Source organism: Mustelus asterias, chromosome 21 (genome assembly GCF_964213995.1).
Source record: "Mustelus asterias chromosome 21, sMusAst1.hap1.1, whole genome shotgun sequence".
Lineage (NCBI taxonomy): Eukaryota > Metazoa > Chordata > Chondrichthyes > Carcharhiniformes > Triakidae > Mustelus > Mustelus asterias.
In genome coordinates this window covers 69,742,356-69,764,753 of record NC_135821.1, presented here as the reverse complement: position 1 = coordinate 69,764,753, position 22,398 = coordinate 69,742,356, and the positions used below count along the sequence as shown (strand labels likewise).

At 47.5% G+C, this 22,398-nt stretch overlaps 1 protein-coding gene across 7 annotated transcripts in view; it reads right to left on the bottom strand.

The window, feature by feature from the left end:
- Nucleotides 1–983: 983 nt before the first annotated feature.
- Nucleotides 984–22,398, bottom strand: part of luzp1 (leucine zipper protein 1) — a 176,723-nt gene continuing 155,308 nt past the window's right edge. For 6 of the 7 annotated variants that reach the window (XM_078238171.1, XM_078238166.1, XM_078238167.1 and 3 more), the window contains 2 exons: nt 14,499–14,720; nt 984–6,260 (listed from right to left, as the gene is read on the bottom strand). In XM_078238171.1, the coding sequence (XP_078094297.1) occupies nt 6,222–6,260; nt 14,499–14,720 (261 nt within the window). In that variant the 3' untranslated portion in view covers nt 984–6,221. The remainder of the gene's footprint in view (nt 6,261–14,498; nt 14,721–22,398) is intronic. The other variant, XR_013500460.1, reaches the window with a different exon arrangement.

Genomic DNA, 22,398 nt, shown 5'->3' with positions numbered 1-22,398 from the left:
TTTATTCGAATGCATTAAAGTTCTAATTTGCATGGCCTTAGCGAGCCCGGGACACAATTGTCTGGGCTCACTTACCTTTGTGGCCTCAGAAGTCTGCACATGCGCGATAGCTCCCTCTGCTGCTAGAACAAGCTTGCTGGTGAGTTAAGTCCTGCCCACTGCCTCTTGTGGCTGAAAACAGTCTAGCCCATTTTTCCATGCACGAAGTGCATAAGATTGGGAGTAAAGACTTGTCCAAAAAACGGATCTGAAACTCTCTCATTTTCACGCTAGCTGGACACTTAGAATGTTTCTCGTAAAATTGCCCCCATGAGACAGCAATGTGGAGAATTGTGGATTTGAACCTACACCCTATCACCCTGTGAAGCACCAAGTGGATTACCCTTATTCTCGGGGGAGGCAGTGGCCTAGTGGCATTATTGCTAAACTATTAATTAAAAAACCCAGCTAATGTTCTGGTGACCACAGCAGATGGTGGAATTTGAATTCAATAAAAATGTCTGGAATTAAGAATCGACTGATGACCGTGAAACCATTGTCGATTGTTGGAAAAACCCATCTGGTTCACTAATGTCCTTTAGGGAAGGAAATAGAACCATAGAAAATTACAGCTCAGAAACAGGCCTTTTGGCCCTTCTTGTCTGTGCCGAACCATTTTTTGCCTAGTCCCACTGACCTGCACTTGGACCATATCCCCCCACACCCCTCTCATCCATGAACCCGTCCAAGTTTTTCTTAAATGTTAAAAGCATTTACCACTTTATCCGGCAGCTTTATCCGGAAATCTGCCACCTTTACCTGGTCTGGCCTACATGTGACTCCAGAGCCACAGCAATGTGGTTGACTCTCAAACTGCCCTCCAAGGGCAACTAGGGATGGGCAATAAATGCTGGCTGGCCAGCGACGCCCATGACCCACGAGTGAATAAAAAAAGGTTGTTGAACTAAAAAGATAAACATATCATCACCAAATACTTTATGATTAATATATAGATTCTTTAATTGTGCAGTGAACAGTTTAAAGTCGGGAGAAATACATGCAGAAAACTCCACAGAAGGAGCAAACATGCGCTGGACACTAAGTATAAGCTGCTTGTCCTGAAGTCTCTTGCAGTCACATGTGGAATAGACCAGCACAGTATGATATTGCAAGCCATTTAAAATACATCAAATGCACTTTTCCAAATAAATAATGTTATTGAAACTACTTTTGTTACACATCATTTTGTTACATTTATGGTCATGTTTTCTTTTAAAAATTGCTGCTTTGAAAAAAAAAATCTTTTACATCAAGCCAATCCCTGGCTATGTGCATCTACGCAATTAACAGGCACCAACATTGCTTCATCTGAATGTCACTGCTGTACCAGTCCATGATGGCTCTGAAATTACACTGTGAGGCATTCCCTTCTCTGCCATTTTTGTGTGTGGGGGTGGGGGGGGGGGGTTAATCCGTTCAAAGCGAACAGATTAATGTCCGCGCTAAACCAGCAGAAAGAGGCATTTCAGAGAACGCATGAAGCGGTACAATTCCAGGGCCAATGTGAATTAAGGCTGTAATGCTATTCGACATTATCATAATCTCGTTTTAAAATATCTTTTCAATATATCATGATATATTTCATATGACACATTTTAGATGCTGTTCGCAGGGAAGAACAGTTGTGCAAGTTTTTGTTCTGCAGAGGTGAGCGGGTTTCATGGCTTGGCCAGCCGCTGGGGTTGCGTGCAGAGTGAATAACACACTTGAGCGAATCATGGCTAAGTCATGCACCACATTTCTAAACATCTTTAGTCCCGGGTTCCAAAGAGTCATTCCAGCTGAATATTGCACCAGCAGCAGTGCGGCATTTACTATCGGGTAAATCCATTCCTTGGGAGGGAAGCCGCGCTCGAAGGGGGATGAGGGTCTTAGGTCTTCCACTCGGGGTTCCCTCCTGAGCAGAGCTCCCCCCCCCGCCCCGGGCAAAATTCAGGCCACCGGCGAGATGGAGAGTAGGTGGATGGAATCAGGGAGCGGTCAATGAATGATACTCAAACTTTGGTTAGCATTTCGTTGGTAGGAAGACTGGGGGATGTAAGTAGGAAGACTTTTGTCAGTAGGAAAGAGCTGGGAGCAGAAGCCAATGTGTTGGATCCTTGACATCAACAAGGTGAAGATACAGAGAAGTGGCTGAATCATAGAATCCTACGGCGCAGAAGAGGCCCTTCGGCCCATAAAGTCTGCACCAACATATGAGAAACACCTGACCTCCCACCTAATCCCATTTACCAGCACTTGGCCCATAGCCCTGAATGTTATGACGTGCCAAGTGCTCATCCAGGTACTTTTTAAAGGACGTGAGGCATCCCGCCTCCACCACTATTGGGGGATTGGATTTCAAAAAACGTGGATTGAATTGAAGGAATGATCTGTAAGCAACTGGGTCGGTGGAAAGCCGGACATCTCAGACTCTAATAGTTCAATGTTAATCCATCTCTACTTTCTACTGGACTGCTAGCCACTTTTATCCTCTTACACACCTGACGCATGCCAAAAACTCTCTGAAGCAATGCCTTACCATCGAGTGCAACATCCTACATAGACACAAACACGCAGACACCATCCTTAGAGAGAGTCCCTCAGCTACAACTTAATGCTAAAATGTTCACGAAGCATTGGTTCTTTCTTTGAGCATGCCAGTAAAAATGCAAAAAGTCCATTCAGTAGCATTAAAGATCAAATCTACAGACGTGCCCTTTAAAACAAGGCCAACTTCTGAGGTAAACTGTACATATTCTCTTCTTAATAAGAAACTAAGTTTGCAATGCATGGAGGGGATTTGATGCTGTAATGAAACGAGATGACCAGGTGCTATCCTACTGACTTTTTCTGTTCGGTTTGATGCAAACCCCTGTGAATATTGTGGCAAAGTTAAGAAAATAAACGCAATGAAGTGTAGGTTTAATTTCAGCTTTTTTGTCTTCCTGTGGGGCAGCCCGGTTCATTCCCGGTGTAAATTCAGAAGCAGATGCCCCAGCTTTTAACCAATACCCCCACTAGATTGACAAAAAGGCTTTCCGTCCAATTCGTGTGGTTTTTGGCACTTGATAATATTTTATGCAAATTAAAATTACGGAATCTAGGCGGGTTTGGGAAAACGCGGCAAAGCCAGTCGTTGACGGGGAACATTGCAGTCGGCACTGTCCTCACTGGGTCTCTACACGTTCCATCAGCAGGAACTAAGTAGTCAAAAACTGAGCTGGCTGTTTGTTTTTGTCAGTTCCATTCCTCCCACTCTCCACCTCCTTAAGTCGCTCAGGAAGAAGCCACGAGGCGAATTCTAACTCCTTTCTCTGCTGAAATAAGCTAACAGGCCACGGGTCTGGGATCCACCTCTGTAAAGATCAAGCTAATGGTTGCAGCAGTCCTGAGATGCATTTTGTGAAGCAAATATTGCACATTCTTTACTGAAATTGAGCAGATCTCTGGTACTTTGACCTGAAGGAATGGGGTGATCGATGAACTAATGATACCGATTAACATTTCAGGGATACTAAACGACAGTTGAAGGCTCATTGAGTGTCACAGCCTGCACAACAGCGATGACCTGTGCTAGCCTTACACTAGGAGGCTTTAAACAACAGAAGCACTGAGGCCGGAATTGTCCGGTTGTTCACACCCCACCGCCACTAGAATTTGGCACTCAGCCAAATCTCCATTCACTGCAGCGGGACTGGAGGATCCCAGCCACGAGCGAGGTTGGAGAATTCCGGCCTTAATATTTTCAAAATTCACTGGCCAGATATGGTTTGTGTCCCGCCAACAGTAAAAGTAATAAATTGTGAACATACACTGTTCATTCCTTTGGTCATGATCTTTGTGTGAGAAACAAAAATGCCTTCACATCCCTGTCAGTATACAATGTGGAGAGATTACGGCTGGAATTTTACTGGCACGCCCACCCCAGAATCGGGGCGGGCGGGGCTCGTAGAATGGCATTCTCCGCCGGCCTCGGGCGGACAAGCTAGTAAAATTCCGGCATACATTGCAAATATTATCTATTCCAGGGACAGACATGGTTGTGAAGAGGCAGGTTCTAAATGAAAACAGGAAGTTGGATTTGCCAGTATTGTGTAGCTATGATGTGTTATCTGCTTGCAGCAAGGGTTTTATCCAGACTGAAAGTGGACATTGTATTAATTTTGATAAGGACGGCTTTAGCTCTTTAAGGAACGCATTGGCTGATTGGCACAGAGCGCGGTTTTCCCCTGAGCATTCTCAGCACAAGTGCTACGTGCCTGAGAGAGAACAAGACCAGGAAGACGGGCTTTCGGGAGACCAGCTTTGTGGAATAATAACATCTTCAACAACAGCATCCACACGATCATTTAGAATTGACCAACCAACGGTCAGCGGCACCTCAGCCAACAGGACCTGCATGCGTCTTGTGTACAGCTGCTGGTCAGGCAAGGCCACACCTTCCAGGCCGTGACAGCGCTGTGAGCCCGCAGAGAACAAGGTCTCGAACGTGCTCACAATGCCAGGTCTGGGAGGAGGTTGGAAGGTTAGCAGTGTGGTCCTGCCTCACAAACGTGGCCCCTGATCTTACGCTGACCGAGGGAAATGGAGGTGCTCACGTTCTGGACCGCATCCGAAGGAGATAATGTGGTGGATGATCGAAGAATGGCCATTTAAGATTGGGGCAGCAAATACGTTCAACTGCCGGGGAGGGAAAACAAACAGAGATGATAGTTCGACAGAGGGTTTACCAGAGTACCTTGCTATCTCACCCCCTGCCTGGTGGTGTGCACTGGAGTAGACCTGTCACTTGTGCTCTGATGCTCCAGTTGATAATAGCTGTCTCCTCATCCTCAGGGAGCTGTGCTCTCGCAAATCGCTCTCCATCAAGGAGCAGTTCATTTGCAGTTAACTGTGGCCAAGTTTATGTGCTACCCCTGTCCCCTTCTCCCCAGGAGTGGGCCTGTCTCCTTCTCCCCAGGAGTGGGCCTGTCTCCTTCTCCCCGGGGATGGGCCTGTCCCCTTCTCCCCGAGGGGGTTGGGCCTGTCCCCTTCTCCCCGGGGGTGGGCCTGTCCCCTTCTCCCCGGGGGTGGGCCTGTCCCCTTCTCCCCAGGGGGGTGGGCCTGTCCCGGTCTCCTGGAGGAGAGGTGGGGGGTGGGGGGTTGTGGTTGAGTTTTTTAAAAGTTGGACTATCGGAATGTACAGGACTGTAAGAGACCAGTGCGGTTAAACCAGCCGGTCTGAATATTCAATATGGAATGTCTGAGGGGAGAGAGAGAGTTAAAGGTCAATCATTTTGCTTCACCTCAGAAGCAAAGAAGAGAAATAACTTTGAATCACAATCAGTCTTGTGGTCCTTCCTGCTCACTGTATATACAACCCACAAAAAAAAACAAACGTTAGAATGGCCTTTGACACGCCAAGAAACATAAATGTTAGGGGTGTTATGAAGAGAAGGTGACTGAAGATCCTGTAACCCTCAACATTCCTATTAACCTGAACACTCAGAGACCAATGACACTTCCTTCCATGCTGTAGATACAGCAGACTGGCACGCTTGCATATTCTGGTAGACCGAGCCTCCGCACCCCACCGCGCGTTTCTCTTTTTAAAAATCTCTCGTTATAAACATTTGTCTAAAAGAAGACTTTTCACCAAGTACAAAGAACAATTATATACACACTGGTCACTTGTGCAACACTCCAAATTACACTGGGCGGTTAATACTTACTGAGGCCCTTATCAATTCCTGTCTGGCAAATCAGATATGCATTTGTGTACCAACTTTCACCGCAGGAAGCCACCGCTGGATGATTGAATTGGTCTTCAACTATTGCCCCTGCTTCTGGATCTCGTGAATGTTCGTCTTCTCCCGAAAGAAGGGGTACGGCTTTTTGCCGCACCCGGTCTCAGCGAAGTTTTGCACATGTTCCCTCCTCCGTTCAGTCCGCACAGTGACAGCGGGGAGATAGCTCTCTCCTTCCCCAGACTGAAGTCATTGCAGTTTCTTCCCCCCCCTCCCCCTCAATCCAACCCCCATCTACTGCAAACAGCTGGTAGAACTACGTCCAAACATAATCATTTCTAGAAAAATATAGGTGTAATATGATTGCTTTAGTTCAGAGAGTGTACAGGATGAAGATGGTCTCTATATTGCAGAAGCTTGTACAGTGTTTTATTAACACTAAGAACTGTAGTGTGGCTTTGAAGATCAGAAGCTTCACCGTCTTGAGGTCATCCTTATTTGTGACAGAATACCCTGGAAGATCAAAGGAAGCCGATGTTAGACCTGTGGCTGCAAGGTGTAATATTTTGTTTAACGTTACATAGAATTCATCATAGGATCCCTACAGTGCAGAAGGAGGCCATTTGGCCCATCGAGCCTGCACCGACAACAATCCCACCCAGGCCCCATATAACCCCACATGTTTATCCCGCTAATCCCTCTAATCTACGTATCCCGGGACACTAAGGGGCAATTTAGCATGGCCAATGCACCTAACCCGCACATCTTTGGACTGTGGGAGAAAACCGGAGCACCCTGGGAAAATCCACGCAGAGGAGAGAACGTACAGATTCCACACAGACAGTGATCCAAGTCGTGAATTGAACCCAGGTCCCTGGAGCTGTGAGGCAGCAGTGCTAACCAGTGTGCCACCCATTTCCAAATACTCATTCTGTTAGTTAACTTGGACCACCTTCTGAGGTTTATTCAGCTGCTTTTCTACCCTAGTAAGTGAACAAATAAATGAATGCCCCTGACTTCTAAATTCAAAAATAAGATTTCTGCCCATCAGGAGTGAAGACACCTCCCTTTCAGGGATCAATGTTCAGAGTCCATCACGCAAACCAGCCTCCCATCCATTGACTCGGCAAAGCAGCCGGCATAATTAAGGACCCCACACACCCTGGACATTCTCTCGTCCACCTTCTTCCGTCGAGAAAAAGATCAAAGTCTTGGGTCACGGACCAACCGACTCAAGAACAGCTTCTTCTCAGCTGCTGTCAGACTTTTGAATGGACCTATCACATATTAAGTTGATCTTTCTCTACACCCTAGATATAACTGCAACACCACACTCTCTCCTTTCCTTCTCTATGAATGGTATGCTTTGTCTGTATAGCGCGCAAGAACCAATACTTTTCACTGTATATTAATACATGTGACAATAATAAATCAAATCAGATCAGATCAACAGTGCTAAATTCATTTGGTTAATGGACTATCATTGGTACATAGTGAGAGGCGGAGCAATGTCTTTGGTCAATTACAGGGTTAATTATATTTGTAAAACGCTAATACTGAGAGCATTTGGACTGGCCGGGGGCACTCAAGCCGGGGGTGCTTGGCTTCCCTTGCCTGAGAATATGAAAACTAGAATTCTATCATCTGCTGCGTAACACTTGATTAGTTGAATGTCATGGTGTGAAGATAGTGACAAAAGTTGAACTGCAAAGAAGGCGGCTTTTGGTGTTGGCTTGGAATGACATTCCATTATGCCACTCACCTTTATATAAACTTAGCAGGGCAACCCGAGGCTGGCATTTTTAAAATTGAAACTTGCTGAGTAGGTAATGAGGTTGATTGACGCTAATGCGAGCTGCAGTATTGGATACCCGCACTAGGATCAGACCTCAATCATCCAACTCTATCAATCCAGTCAGGATTAAAGCCAAGGCTCCATTTTTAAAATGTATTCTTTCACGGGTCTTGGGGTCGCATATTTATTACTCATCTCTACAGAAGGGCATTGTGAAGCATCTGTAAGAATCAAGGCACGGTAGCACAGTGGTTAGCACTGCTGCCTCACAGCGCCAGGGACCCGGGTTAGATTCCCAGCTTGGGTCACTGTCTGTGCAAAGTCTGCACATTCTCCCCGTGTCTGTGTGGGTTTCCTCCGGGTGCTCGGGTTTCCTCCCACAGTCTGAAAGACGTGCCGGTTAGGTGCATTGACCTGAACGAGCACCGGAGTGTGGCAACTAGGGGGGTTCTCACAGTAACTTCATTGCAGCGTTAATGTAAGCCTACTTGTGACTAATAAAGAAATAAACTCAAGCTCACCCTCCCACCCAATTTTGTATCATCTGCAAATTTGGAGATAATACATTCAGTTCCCTCTTCCAAATCATTAATATATAATGTGGGCAGTTGGGGTCCTAACACAGATCCCTGAGGAACCCCATTAGTCACTGCCTGCCAATTAGAAAAAGTTTTGTTTAACTTTCCAGTTGATTCAGAGAATACTTCGGTGGTTAACGAGTCAAAGAACTGTGAAGGGCTGCAGGGAAAAGACAGGGAAACGGCACCAGGTGCATTGCTCTTTCAGAGAGCTGGCATGGGCATGATATGAGGAGTCTAACACCAGGTTAAAGTCCAACAGGTTTATTTGGTAGCAAATGCCACTAGCTTTCGGAGCGCTGCTCCTTCGTCAGGTGAGTGGGAGTTCTGTTCACAAACAGGAACAGAACAGAACTCTGAACTGAACTCCCACTCACCTGACGAAGGAGCAGCGCTCCGAAAGCTAGCGGCGTTTGCTACCAAATAACCCTGTTGGACTTTAACCTGGTGTTGTTAGACTCCTTACTGTGTTTACCCCAGTCCAACGCCGGCATTTCCACATCATGGGCATGATGGGCAGAATGGCCTCACTCCGTAACAATACTGTGAACTCACATCTGAGCTTGATAAAATACTTTTAAGCCGTGGTTTAAGGAAGGGATGTGACCGATTGCACCTCACTCTTGTACGTGAGGCTGTCTTTAACATTGTGTAACACTCATTCTGCTTATAGAATGCGTGTGTAATCCCAATTACAGCCAGAGAGCTGGATCCTGACAGCTTTATATGCAGAACTATAATGTGTTATATGACCATATCTGTTGCTGGGCAACCCTTTCGATCATTCCAATACAATGCTCTGTGCGGTTAAGTGGAAAATAATCGGCTGAACTTTGTGTTGTGAGGCAGTAATGTGATCAAGGAATTTGAACGATATTCGGAAGCATTCTTTAAAACCTCAAATGTCTTGCGGCCCCGAGCTTGTTTATATTATTTATATTGTACACAGATTTTCATCGGCTTGCTTTCAAACCTTGTCAGTTGAGTCTTACCCTTGCGAGTTTGCTTCCTCTGTTGTTGTCTGTTTTTTAAACACGGGACACTGCTGAGAGTGTAGGGTAAAGTTTTCCGATTATTTGCTTTAAGCGCTAGCTCTCCGCCTGCACAGCGACTTTCCTCGCCAGGTAACGCAGCACTGGGAGTAACAAAATACTGCAGTGGTCTGTGGTGCCTTGACGCTGGTGGGGTGGTACCTGTTCGAGCCAGCAACACTTGTCCCACGGAGGTCAGAAAGCGCGACCCAGCCCCCAAATAAAACCCTCCCCCCAACCATGGGTACAGGGAATGCCCCTCCCTCCCCTACACAAGCATTGGGGAAGCCCCCCATGTACTAGGGAGCTGCTACACACAGGGGCGGCACGGTGGCACAGTGGTTAGCACTGCTGCCTCACAGCGCCAGGGACCCAGGTTCAATTCCCAGCTCGGGTCATTGTCTGTGCGGAGTTTGCACATTCTCCCCATGTCTGTGTGGGTTTCCTCTGGGTGCTCCAGTTTCCTCCCACAGTCCAAAGATGGGTGGGTTAGGTTGATTGGCCGTGCTAAATTAAGCCTAGTGTCAGGGGGACCAGCAGGGTAAATACATGGGGCTAAGGGGATGGGGCTGGATGGGATTGTGGTCGGTGCAGACTCGATGGGCCGAACGGCCTCCTTCTGCACTGTAGGGATTCTATGATGACACAAGCGCACTAGGGAACTACCCCCCTCCCCACATCCCCGGAAAAGCACTGTGGGGGGGGGGTTCAAGTGCCCTTCCCCATGCATTAGGGAGCTTCCCCGCACACACAGAAGCACTGGGGAACCCTGCCCAAAAGCACTGGGAGGGGTGGGTTCATACACTGCCCCCCCCCTCATGCACTAAGGAGCACCCCCCACACACACCAGGGAAATGCCTCCCTCCCCCCACATGCACTGAGGCAACCCCTACATTGAAAAAGGGAACACCCCTGCCCCCATACAAGCACCAGGGAAACACCCCCCCAACACATAAGGAGAACCCCCCCCTACCCCCGAGTGGAGCTCCCCAGAGGGGCCCCCTTGACACTGTCCCTGGCACGGCCATTCCAGGGGGCAGTGCCAGGGTGCAAGGGGGGCCGGGCATGTTCCCCTACCCCTCGCTGGGAGCTATACTAACCTGTGCATCCCCGGTGAGTTCCCTTCAACTGCTTCATGTTTTTAAATACCTGTTGGACACCTTGCCAATTCTAATTGTGGGGGCAGCAAATGGTGGGGGAGCCAGCTAACCGTGTCAAAATGAGGGTGGGAATCTCGTTACGTTCCCGGCGAGAGACGGGGTGAATCGGAAAACAACATCTCGCCGGGGAGAAACTCGTTTTCCGATTCTCGCCAGATTATGTGTCCACCTCATCGTTAGCGCCCACGGCGAACATGGGCACAAAACCACCCCCATGGTTGTTTTTCCCAGGGACGGATAGAGTTCCCAATCCAGCGGGATCGCCCAGGGATCTGCAGGCATTGGACTTATCCCAGTGCTGGTGCTCAGTTGGTAACACTCTCACCTCTGAGTTTCCAGGTTCATGTACCACTCCGGAACTTCAGCACAAAGATCAAGGCTGACGCTCCAGTGCAGTATTGAGGGAGTGCTGCACTGTTGCAGATGCTGTGCTTTGGATCAGACATAAAACCAGCCCCCCCCACCCACACAGCAAGCTCCCACAAACACCAATGATTAGACCATTTTATTTGTGACTTTGATTAAGGGATGAATGTTGGCCAAGACACCAATGGCTACTCCCCTGTGTGTTGGGGTAGATGTAAAAGATCCAATGGCGCTAGTCTGAAGAAGGCAGGGGAGTGCCGAGGGGAGGGAGCCCTTGGTGGTCCTGGCCAACATTCATCCCTCCATCAGCATCACAGCAGATGATCTGATCATCGCTGTTTGTGGGAGCTTGCTGTGCCCAATTTGGCCGCCATGTTTCAAGCTGTGACTTCAAAAGTTAGTTGTGAGGTGCTTTGAGATACCTGCTGTTTGTGAAAAATGCTATATAAATGCAAAGCTTTCTTTTCCCTCAGGACACTGCTGTGAGCAACCCAGGAGAAAAATACTCGACATGGATTAAGCGGACGGTTTAACAGACAAAGAATCATCCAATTGGATAATGATGAGCCTGGTCACTCTCCGATTGGACGTGGGAAGGTGCTGTGCCTCACGGATGGACATCTTGGGAAACCAAGTGGGGTGGGAGGGGGCGGGGTAGTTGGATGTAGAAGGTCATGTGATGACACGCCTGGGAATATGTCCAACCAGAATTAGCCATTGTTTCTTGGAATGGAGTCAAAAGCCAGGACACGGTGTACGGGAAACGATTAACTATCCGTTTGGATAACCCGGTATCTGACAGTGTCCTGGGACATTACAGCACTCTGGCTTGCTATGCTGAGACCCCCCCTACTCTGCGGCCTGACATGTTGTTAGGTTCTGCATCACTATTAATTCATTGCTGCTATCTAAGCATTCAGCCCATTCCGGCCGTGCCCCAGTTTTCAGCTGTTGTGGTCCCAGGACCCATAATCATAAACTGCTTCTCAATTCCCTGGGCCTGTTTGGCAGACAACAAGGGGAATTCAGCATTTCATTGCTGGCTTCCGGAAGGTTCATCATCTGGCTGTGGTGAAATATCATAAAATAGAATCATAGAATCCCTACAGTGCAGAAGGAGGCCATTCGGCCTATCGAGTCTGCACCGACCACAATCCCACCCAGGCCCTATCCCCGCAACCCCACATATTTACCCTGCTAATCCCCCTGACATTAGGGTCAAGTTAGCATGGCCAATCCACCTAACCCTCACATCTTTGGAAATATGGTCCACTCCACAATGAACCATGTAGATAAAGGAGACGTAGTCAATTAGAATGAACTCTAATTCCCACCCTTCATGGTGCACCAAGGCAAACTTTTGTCTGCTTCCATAGCTAGTTATTCCTGGAACTAGTCGCTAGTCTGTCGCCAGCTTGAGGGCAACCACTCCACATCAAGCATGGCTGACCAGGAGTCTCTCTCACTCTTACCTCCAGCCGTTGGAAGAATTTGCAGGTTGACATTCAACTCATTGGCTGTGTTATGAATGTATATCCCTTGGCCATCAAGTCCTGGGGTGGGACTCGAACCCGAAGCTTCTGGCTCAGAGGCAGGGACACTAACCCACTGCGCCACAAGACCTGAATGGAATGAATGATCCTTGTCTTTGATCTGGATTTCAAAGAAAGACGAGGCAGTCTTGGGTGTGTTCCTGGTGATGACAGTGCTGAGAGAGTGTGGCCTATTCAGAGGTGCTGACTTTCAGCTGAGACATTAAGCTGAGGCTCTGAGACCCTCTTGGTGGGGGGGTGGGCTTATCCTGAAGTATGATTGGAAGAAGAGCAAAAGGGCCTTCTCCCCTGTGCCCTGGGTAATGTTTATTCCTGAACCAATACCCAATACCAATGATCTGGTCTTCCATTTTGCTGCTGCTTGTGGGAGTGCTGGTGGACAATTTGGCCACATCATTTCCTGCAAGTGTGGCTCAAAGAGTACTTCACTGTAAAGTGCTTCTGGAGCTCCTGGGGAACCACAGCAGTTGCTTTCTTTGTTCTTTACACAATCACCTGGTGCCTTCCCCAGTGCAAACTGCCTCGCTGGAGGAATAGCTCGGCCTTTTGGCTAAGATCAAGTGTAGTATGGTCGGCAGCCCATGGTCGGCCGCACTTGGTTGGGGTCATTAGGTTACACTGAAGCTTCATATGAAGCAATTTTTTAAAGCGGCATCTCGGCCTTTTGGTTAAGATGCAAATGAGCTCAAGTCTTGGAGGAGGAACCTTCCCCTTCTCCAATCAGCTTGGCTCATGTAGATCGGGCCCAGGACAGGGTGGTTTGGTCGCTCGCCCTGTCTTGTCAGCCTGGATCTGAAATGTCTCAACTTGTTGAGACTCTGAATTGGATTTGATTTGATTGAATTGGAAAAGTATATTTTAAAAAACTGCCTCGTTGGAGGAATAGGTGGACCAGCACAGCAATTACATGTTGTCCATCTGTGATAAAGGGCATCTCAAAGCACTTTACAGCCAACTTTTCAGGTGGCACAGTGGCACAGTGGTTAGCAATACTGCCTCGCAGTGCCAGGGACCCGGGTTCGATTCCCGACTTGGGTCTCTGTTTGTGTGGAGTCTGCACATTCTCCCTGTGTGGGTTTCCTCCGGGTGCTCCAGTTTCCTCCCACAGTCTGAAAGACGTACTGGTTAGGTGCATTGGCCATGCTAAATTCTCCCTCAGTGTACCCGAACAGGTGCCGGAGTGTGGCAACTAGGGGATTTTCACACTAACTTCATTGCAGTGTAAGCCTATTATGACACTAATAAATAAACTTTTTTGAAGTCATGGTGGCTTTTGTGCAGGAAACATGGCGTCCAAAATGTGCACAGCAAGCTCCCACAAGTGTGTCTAATATCTAAGAAATAAGTGGAAGCATAACTTGGTGGAGCCTATTCGTGCCAAATATCAAGAAGCGGTTAGATATGGCACTTGGGGCAAAGGGGATCAAAGATATGTGAGGAAGACGGGTTCAGGCTATTGAGTTGGATGATCAGCCATGATCATAATCAATGGTGGAACAGGGTCAAAGGGCCGAATGGCTTCCCTCTGCTAGATAATTTTCCACTTATCTAAGTTCCTAATTCCCCCAGAGGGCTGTGGATAATCAGTGATTGAGAGGGGATCTCATAGAAACTTATACAATTCTAACAGGGTTAGACGGGGTAGATTCAGAAAGAATGTTCCCAATGATTTGGGAGTCCAGAACTAGGGGGTCATAGTTTGAGGATCACTGAACAGAGGAGAAATTTCTTTACCCAGAGGGTGGTGAATGTGTGGAATTCACTGCCACAGAACATAGTTGAGGCCAAAACGTTGTCTGATTTCAAAAATAAATTAGATCTAGCTCTTGGGACTAAAAGGATCAAGGGATATGGGGGGAAGGGGGGACCAGGATATTGAATTTGATGATCAGCCATGATCATAATGAATGGTGGAGCAGGCTTGAAGGGCTGAATGGCCTCCTCCTGCTTCTAGTTTATATGTTTCTATATTGTCGGTGCAGGCTCGATGGGCTGAATGGCCTCCTTCTGCACTGTAGGTGTTTTATGTTTCTATGTAATATGGGGATTGCTGGACTGAAAGGTTAAAGTGCCAACTGAAGAGGATTCTCTAAAGTGAATCAGAACGTCTCCTGCCTCATATCTTATGTTAAATTGTCAGGGCGTTGTCTCAAAGTCTCTCTCTGTATTTTGAACGGAAATCAAAGATCTTTATTCTGACAGCCAGTTGACTGTCTGCAACTCCTCCTAACGCTCCAAACAATTCACCATCCACGTCAGTGTACATACTATAGGGGTCTTGTCCTCAGTCCTGGTGCCAGTCTGATGGGTGGGGCTGCCTGTAGGATTCCTCCGCAGTTCAAGTTTCACCGATTGCCTCTTGCCCACAGCGTCGCCCCTTGGCACCCGCTCAGTGGCGATATCTGACAGGATCTGCTTTGCTATTTCTTTCCGCTTTGACAGCAAGCTGGAGTTGAGTGCCGAGTGTGTGTCTGAGCCTTCCTGCCCTGTCTGGACAAAGAGAGAGGGAGTTAGCAAGAAATATGTGAGCAGGCTTAGCCGCTCACCGAGCCGTGTGTCGCCATATGATCCGAAACCACTGCTTTTGTCTTTGCTTTTAAATATATTGAATGGCAGAAGATTCCAGAAAGTTGAATTGTTTAGCAGAGCTTATTGAAATGCCAAACTTAAATACTCTTGAATGCACCAGTATAGAAATATGAATGCACAACATTCTTAACAGTAAATATGTCACACTGTGGAATGTAAAAAGATCTTCGTACACACCATAGGTACAGATCTCCTTTCCAACTTGGCATTGTGTTAGCAACAATACAGGATTCAACCTGTATTTCATTAAAATTCTAATCTTCAAAGTTAACATTCTCCATTCCCTGGTTTTGAAATTTTTAGCAAGATACCAGTTGATATCCCAGTCATTGTAGATAGTAAAATAAAGTAAAGTTTATTTATTAGTCACAAGAAAGGCTTATATTAACATTGCAATGGAGTTATTGTGAAATTCCCCTGGTTCCCCTGGCACCTGTTCGGGTCAATGCATCTAACCAGCACGTCTTTCAGAATGTGGGAGGAAACCAGAACACCCGGAGGAAACCCACACAGAGAGAACATGCAAACTCCACACAGATAATGACCCAAGCCGGGAATCGAACCCTGGTACCTAGAGCTGTGAGGCAGCAGGGCTAACCACTGTGCCACCGTGCCGTCCATAGAATGTGGGGGTTGGGGGGGGGGGGGGTGTTGTTGAGACTGAATGGCGCCCTCAGATGAAGCAAGGTTCCAAAGCAGGGCTATTGGCACAGGTTTATGCATTGCAATCCAGTCTCCAGTTTGCTGTTAGATATTTTGTCCTCAGCTTTTGTGTTTCCGTTCTGGGTTCTTGGCGAGGGTTTCAGCTTTCGCTATTGGGTGGTTGGTGGACGGGAGAGTCTAGATCTCTACCTGAATTCTTCATTGAGAGGTCAGGCCCATTAGAATGGCTGGGCTTCCTTTACATCCTGTTCTCAAACAATCTCAAACAATGACAAGACGGAGTACAGGAAAGAGATAGAGAATCTGGTGAAATGGTGCAATGACAATAATCTCTCCCTTAATGTCAACAAAAGGAAGGAGATGGTCATTGACTTTAGGAACTGTAGTGGAGGACATGTCTCTGTCTACATCAACGGGGTTGAAACGAAAATGGTTGAGAGCTTCAAATTTCTAGGTGTCCAGATCTCCAACAACCTGTCCTGGTCCCTTCATGCGACATGATAGTTAAGAAAGCCCACCAACGCCTCTACTTTCTCAGGAGGCTAAAGAAATTCATCATGTCCTCTACGACTCTCAGATGCACCATTGAAAGTATCCTTTCTGGTTGTATCACAGCTTGGTATGGATCCTGCTGTGCCCAAAAGCGCAAGAAACGACAAAGGGTTGTGAGATTAGCCCAGCCATCACACAAACCAGCCTCCCATCTATTGACACCGCCTACATTTCCCGCTGCCTCGGAAAAGCAGCCAGCATAATCATGCACTCTGGACATTCTCTCTTCCACCTTCTTCCGTCAGGAAAAAGATACAAAAGTCTGAGGTCACGTACCAACCAACTCAAAAACAGCTTCTTCCCTGCTGCCATCAGACCTTTGAATGGACTTATCTCACGTTAAGTTGATCTTTCTCTACACCCTAGCTATGACTGTAACACTACATTCTGCACTCTCTCCTTTCCTTCTCTATGAAGGCTATGCTTTGCCTGTGTAGCGCGCAAGAAACAATACTTTTCACTGTATGTTAATACGTGACAATAATAAATCAAATCAATAAGTTGGGGAGGGAGTATCCTGCGCATTTCTAGTGCTGGCGGCTGGCTCACGTTTGGGATGGGTTTCCAGGTGGCTCACGGTGCATTTACTGCTCAATAGGGGAGCGAGGAGGACTCATGGTTCCAGGGCTTGGGTTGTCTTTCAGTAAGTATGGGCTTTCAAGAAATGTCAGGAGCCAGATGTAAGAATGGGTCATGTCTATACACACCCAGATCTTCTTACTCACTCAAGGGATGCGGGTAGCATTTGTTGCCCATTCCTAATTGCCCTTGAAAAGGTGATGGTGAGCTGCCTGCTTGAACCGCTGCAGTCCACATGATGCAGGCACACCCACAGTGCTGTTAGGGATAGAGTTCCCAGGATTTTGACCCAGTGACAGTGAAGCAACTGCCGAATTTCCAAGACTAGATGATGAGTGGCTTGGAGGGAACATGGCGTCCCCACGTGTCTGCCGCCCTTGTCCTTCTAAGTGGTAAAGGTCATGGGTTTGGAAGATGCATTTCAAAGAAGCCTTAGCGAGTTGCTGCTGCTGTGCATCCATGGAGGAGGGAGTCTTTGTTCAAGGTAGGGAAAGGGGTACTGATGCCCCTGTTACCCATTGCCACAGGCAATAATTTAACTTTAACCTAAAGTAACTTGTGGACATTTGGCACCATTCCTCTGCCCCCTGGGGATGTGACAAGATGAGAAAGGGTTAGATTCATTTAATAACTTTGTGGAGGGGTTACTGGCAGCTCTAGATGCCTTTTAACAAACTACAGTTAAAAGTACAGTAACGTAATGTTTATTTATTAGTGTCACAAATAGGCTTACATTAACGCTGCAATGAAGTTACTGTGAAAATCCTCGAGTCACCACACTCCAGCGCCTGTTCACGTACACTGAGGGAGAATTTGGCATGGCCAATGCACCGCTTGTTTTTCAGACAGTGTGAGGAAACCGGAGCACCTGGAGGAAACCCACGCAGACACGGGGAGAACATGCAGACTCCGCCCAGACAGTGACCTAAGCCGGGAATCGAACCCGGGTCCCTGGGGCTGTGAGACAGCAGTGCTAACCACCGTGCTGCCCATTTAGGTTTGTGGATAGTTTTTGGGGCACAAGCAGAGAGTGTTCTCTCTTTTTTAGTTTTGTTTTCAAATGTGCTCCCATTATGTTTCGTCCTTGCATGTGGTCTGAAGACCGTAAGTCGCTGGGAATATTGTTGTACTCTCGCTACCCTTGCTATGTACAAAATAGAGTGCGTGGGGTGGGGGGTGGTGGTGGTCGATAGAGGAGGAAGCAGAGCGGAAACCGTGAAATAGAGAAAATATTCCCCAAGACCAAACTGGCAGCTAACCATGAGGTGCTGGTTTATGTAATGGTTAGGCTGTGTGGAATATTTGATGTATTCTGTAGTATCCTGTTACATATTTTGTCTTCACCTATGTGAGGGAGAGCCAAGTGAAGAGGGATGGAATGCACTGCTGCCGAGACACGTTAATTGACTTCCAAGAATTCGTCCTACTGAGAATTATTTTTAAAGATTTCTCTTTATTACATCTTCTATAGGCACTGATCCAGCAAGAGGTACAATTCCATGGCTGTCAATGCCTCTCTGGTATCTCGCCCAAGTTGTTATTTTTCACCTCTGAACCTGGAGCATCTGCCATGACTCAGGGGGCAGCACTCGTGCTTCTCAGTCAGGAGGTTGCGGGTTCAAATCCCACCCCAGAGCCTTTAGTTTGTGTTCAGTGCGGTTTTGAGGGAGTGCTGCACCGAAGGAGATACCGTCTTTCCGGAGGAGACGTTAAACTGAGGCCCTGCCTGCCCTCTCAAGCAGACATGACAGCTTCCACGGCACCATTTTGAAAAAGAGCAGGGGAGTTAATGCTCTTGGCCTGGTCAATTGCTCATCTTTAAATCAGTACCACAAAAATAGATTCTTCTGAAGGTCATTTTCTGCAGGGCAGCACGGGTGGCACAGTGGCTAGCCTCACAGTGGCAGGGACCTGGGTTCGATTCCGATCTCGAGTCACTGTCTGTGTGGAGTTTGCATGTTCTCCCCGTGTCTGCGTGAGTTTCCTCCGGGTGCTCCGGTTTCTTCCCACACTCCAAAGGTGTGCGAGTTAGGTGGGTTAGCCATGCCAAATTGCCCCTTAGTGTCAGGGGGATTAGCAGGGTAAATATGTAGGGTTACGGGGATAGGGTCTGGATGGGATTGTGGTCAGTGCAGACCTGATGGGCCGAATGGCCTTCTTCGGTACTGTAGGGATTCTATGATTATCGCGCTGTTGCTTGTGGGATCTTGCTGTGTGTAAATTGACTGCTGCATTTCCTACTTTACAAGAGTGACTGCGCATCAAGCATATCTAACGAGCTTTGGGGCAGCATGAGGTTGTGAAAGGCGCTATACAAATGCAAGCCTCTTTCTTCATGTTGCTATGAGGATTCCAGCATTGGCACATTTCCAAGACCAATTCTGATTGGTTAAGCATTGTGGAAACGAGTTAATTAAGCAAACACTGACCAATCAGGAGTGAAGCACCAAAAGGGAGAAAGAGTTTTAAACAAGAAGAGAAAATGCTGGAAAATCTCAGCAGGTCTGACAACATCCATGGAGGGAGATTCGAGTCACCCAGACTCGAAACGCTGGCTCGGTTCTCTCTCCACAGATGCTGCCAGACCTGCTGAGATTTTCCAGCATTTTCTGTTTTTGTTTTAGATTCCAGCATCTGCAGTATTTTGCCTTTACCTTCTGGAGAGAGAGTTTCCTTGATATATTGATTTGATTTATTATTGTCACATATATTGGGATACAGTGAAAAGTATTGTTTCTTGCGCGCTATACAGACAAAACATACCGTTCATAGAGAAGGAAATGAGTGCAGAATGTAGTGTTACAGTCATAGCCGGGGTGTGGAGAAAGATCAACTTAAGGCAAGTCCATTCAAAAGTCTGATGGCTGCAGGGAAGAACCTGTTCTTGAGTCGGTCGGTACGTGACCTCAGACTTTTGTATCTATTGCCCAACGGAAGAAGGTGGAAGAGAGAATGTCCGGGGTGCGTGGGGTCTTTGATTATGCTGGCTGCTTTGCCGAGGCAGCGGGAAGTGTAGATAAGTATCAATAGATGGGAGGGTGATTTGCGCGATGGACATAGGGGAGAAGGAAAGGAGAGGGTGCAGAATATAGTGTTGCAGTTGCTGGTCCCATGATGTACTACCCTGTAATTCTGCAAACTACAGTGTATTTTACGAGACAGAATATAACACCAATCATTGGCCTAGTTTTTAATTTATTCTTAAGATTTTGAGCACTTGTTTTAATTGGTTAAAGATGGAGCATTCGAAAGGGAGTATACAGCTGACCTCACTAACCTTGAGGAAATCACTAAGGCTCCTCTTCCTGAACTTTACTGGAAGTTTTTTAAAGTTTATTTATTAGTGTCACAAGTAGGCTTACATTAACAATGCAATGAAGTTACTGTGAAAATCCCCCAGTCGCCACACTCTGGCGCCTGCTCAGGTACACGGAGGGAGAATTTAGCATGGCCACTGCACCCTAACCAGCACGTCTTTCAGAATGTGGGAGGAAACCGGAGCACCCGGAGGAAACCCACACAGACACGAGGAGAATGTGCAAACTCTGCACAGACAGTGACCCAAGCTGGGAATCGAACCCCGGTCCTTGGCGCTGTGAGGCAGCAGTGCTAACCAACATGCCGCCAAAGAAGGAATACAATGTGATTGCGATCTGCAGAGTTGCTAGTTATTGGTATTTTGAGTAAGCAATCAACCTTCTGGAAGACCAATGACCCCAGAAGTGTGAAACCCCAACCTCTACATACAGCAGGGTCAGCCATACAGAGCAGTGCTGTTAGGGATAGAGTTCCCAGGATTTTGACCCAGTGACAGTGAAGCAACTGCTGAATTTCCAAGACTGGATGATGAGTGGCTTGGAGGGAACATGGTGTCCCCACGTGTCTGCCGCCCTTGTCCTTCTAAGTGGTAAAGGTCATGGGTTTGGAAGATGCATTTCAAAGAAGCCTTAGCGAGTTGCTGCTGTTGTACATCCATGGAGGAGGGAGTCTTTGTTCAAGATAGGGAAAGGGGTACTGATGCCCCTGAGCAGCATTACCCAAGTTATCGCACACACACATGTCCGCTACGACTCTCACCAACCTTTACAGATGCACCATAGAAAGCATTCTTTCTGGGTGTATCACAGCTTGGTATGGCACCTGCTCTGCCCAAGACTGCAAGGAACTACAAAAGGTCGTGAATGTACCCCAATCCATCACGCAAACCAGCCTCCCATCCGTTGACCCTGTCTACACTTCCTGCTGCCTCGGAAAAGCAGCCAGCATAATTAAGGACCCCACGCACCCCGGACATTCTCTCTTCCACCTTCTTCCGTCGGGAAAAAGATACAAAAGTCTGAGGTCACGTACCAAACGACTCAAGAACAGCTCCTACCCTGCTGCTGTCAGACTTTTGAATGGACCGACCTTATATTAAGTTGATCTTTCTCTACACTCTAGCTATGACTGTAACACTACATTCTGCACTCTCGTTTCCTTCTCTATGAACAGCATGTTCTTAGCATGCAAGAAACAATACTTTTCACTGTATGTTAATACATGTGACAAAAATAAATCAAATCAAATCAGATGCGTTCCTTTTTTGTAATGAATTGCACTGCATATTATTTTCTAAACCGTGTTCTCTAAGCAGTTTCGGGCCTTTGGTTCTGAGCTGAAGTTACTGGGCCTCAATGATTTTTCTGTGTCCATCAGCTTAACTCGGTGGTGTGACCCCTGCATGATTAACTTGACCCAGGGCAAATAGGCTGAGCAAAGATAGATTGGAGAAGGCAGCTTCAACAGTCCCCCGGGAGGATCAGGGGCCTGTGCCTGTGAACGCAGAGGACTGACCGCCAAGGGCTCCTTTTAAACTGAGCCAATGTTTAGGAGCTGAGAGAGAGATCAGACCCAAAATATATCTTCTTCTGTAATAGGCTGCCTTTTTGAACAGAGCCATTATTTTAATCAGGCTAAAGCTTTTCTGGAAATTCAAAGAAAATTGGCTCTCGTGGTACAGAGCAAACATTTTGAGCGGCACGGTGGCACAGTGGTTAGCACTGCCGCCTCACAACGCCAGGGACCCGGGTTCGATTCCCGGCTTGGGTCACCGTCTGCGTGGAGTCTGCATGTTCTCCCCGTGTCTGCGTGGGTTTCTTCCGGGTGCTCCGGTTTCCTCCCACCGTCCAAAGATGTGCGGGTTAGGTGGATTGGCCATGTTAAATTGCCCCTTAGTTTCAAGGGGACTGGTGAGGGTAAATGCATGACGTTGGGGATAGGGTCTGGGTGGGATTGTGGTCGGTGCAGACTCGATGGGCCAAATGGCCTCCTTCTGCACTGTAGGATTCTATGATTTTGACAGCTGCCGAAGATTTGCTTTCAAAGTGGGCTGGCGGCAATTGTTTTAATTGGGACAGTTTTGCACTCTGTAAAATGCGGGCACTGAGGACTAATGGTGTTGTGGGAAGAAAGGGTTTCAATTCATGGGGCACTGGCACCAGGACTGAAGGGAAATGTGAACTAGATCATTGGGAGGAGCTACACTTGAACCAGGCTGGGATTAGTGCCCTGGCCAATAACGAGGACTGTGGGCGGGGTTTTAAACTAACTGGGATGTGTGGAGGTGAGGGGGGAGGGGGACGTGAATAAGTGGGGGGGGGGGGGGTAGAGGTTGAGGAAGAGCTAAAGTTTTAAAGCATATTTGTTAGTGTCACAAGTAGGCTTATATTAACACTTGTAATAAGTTACTGTAAAAATCCCCTAGTCACCACACTCCTGCGCCTGTTCGGGTACACCGAGGGAGAAT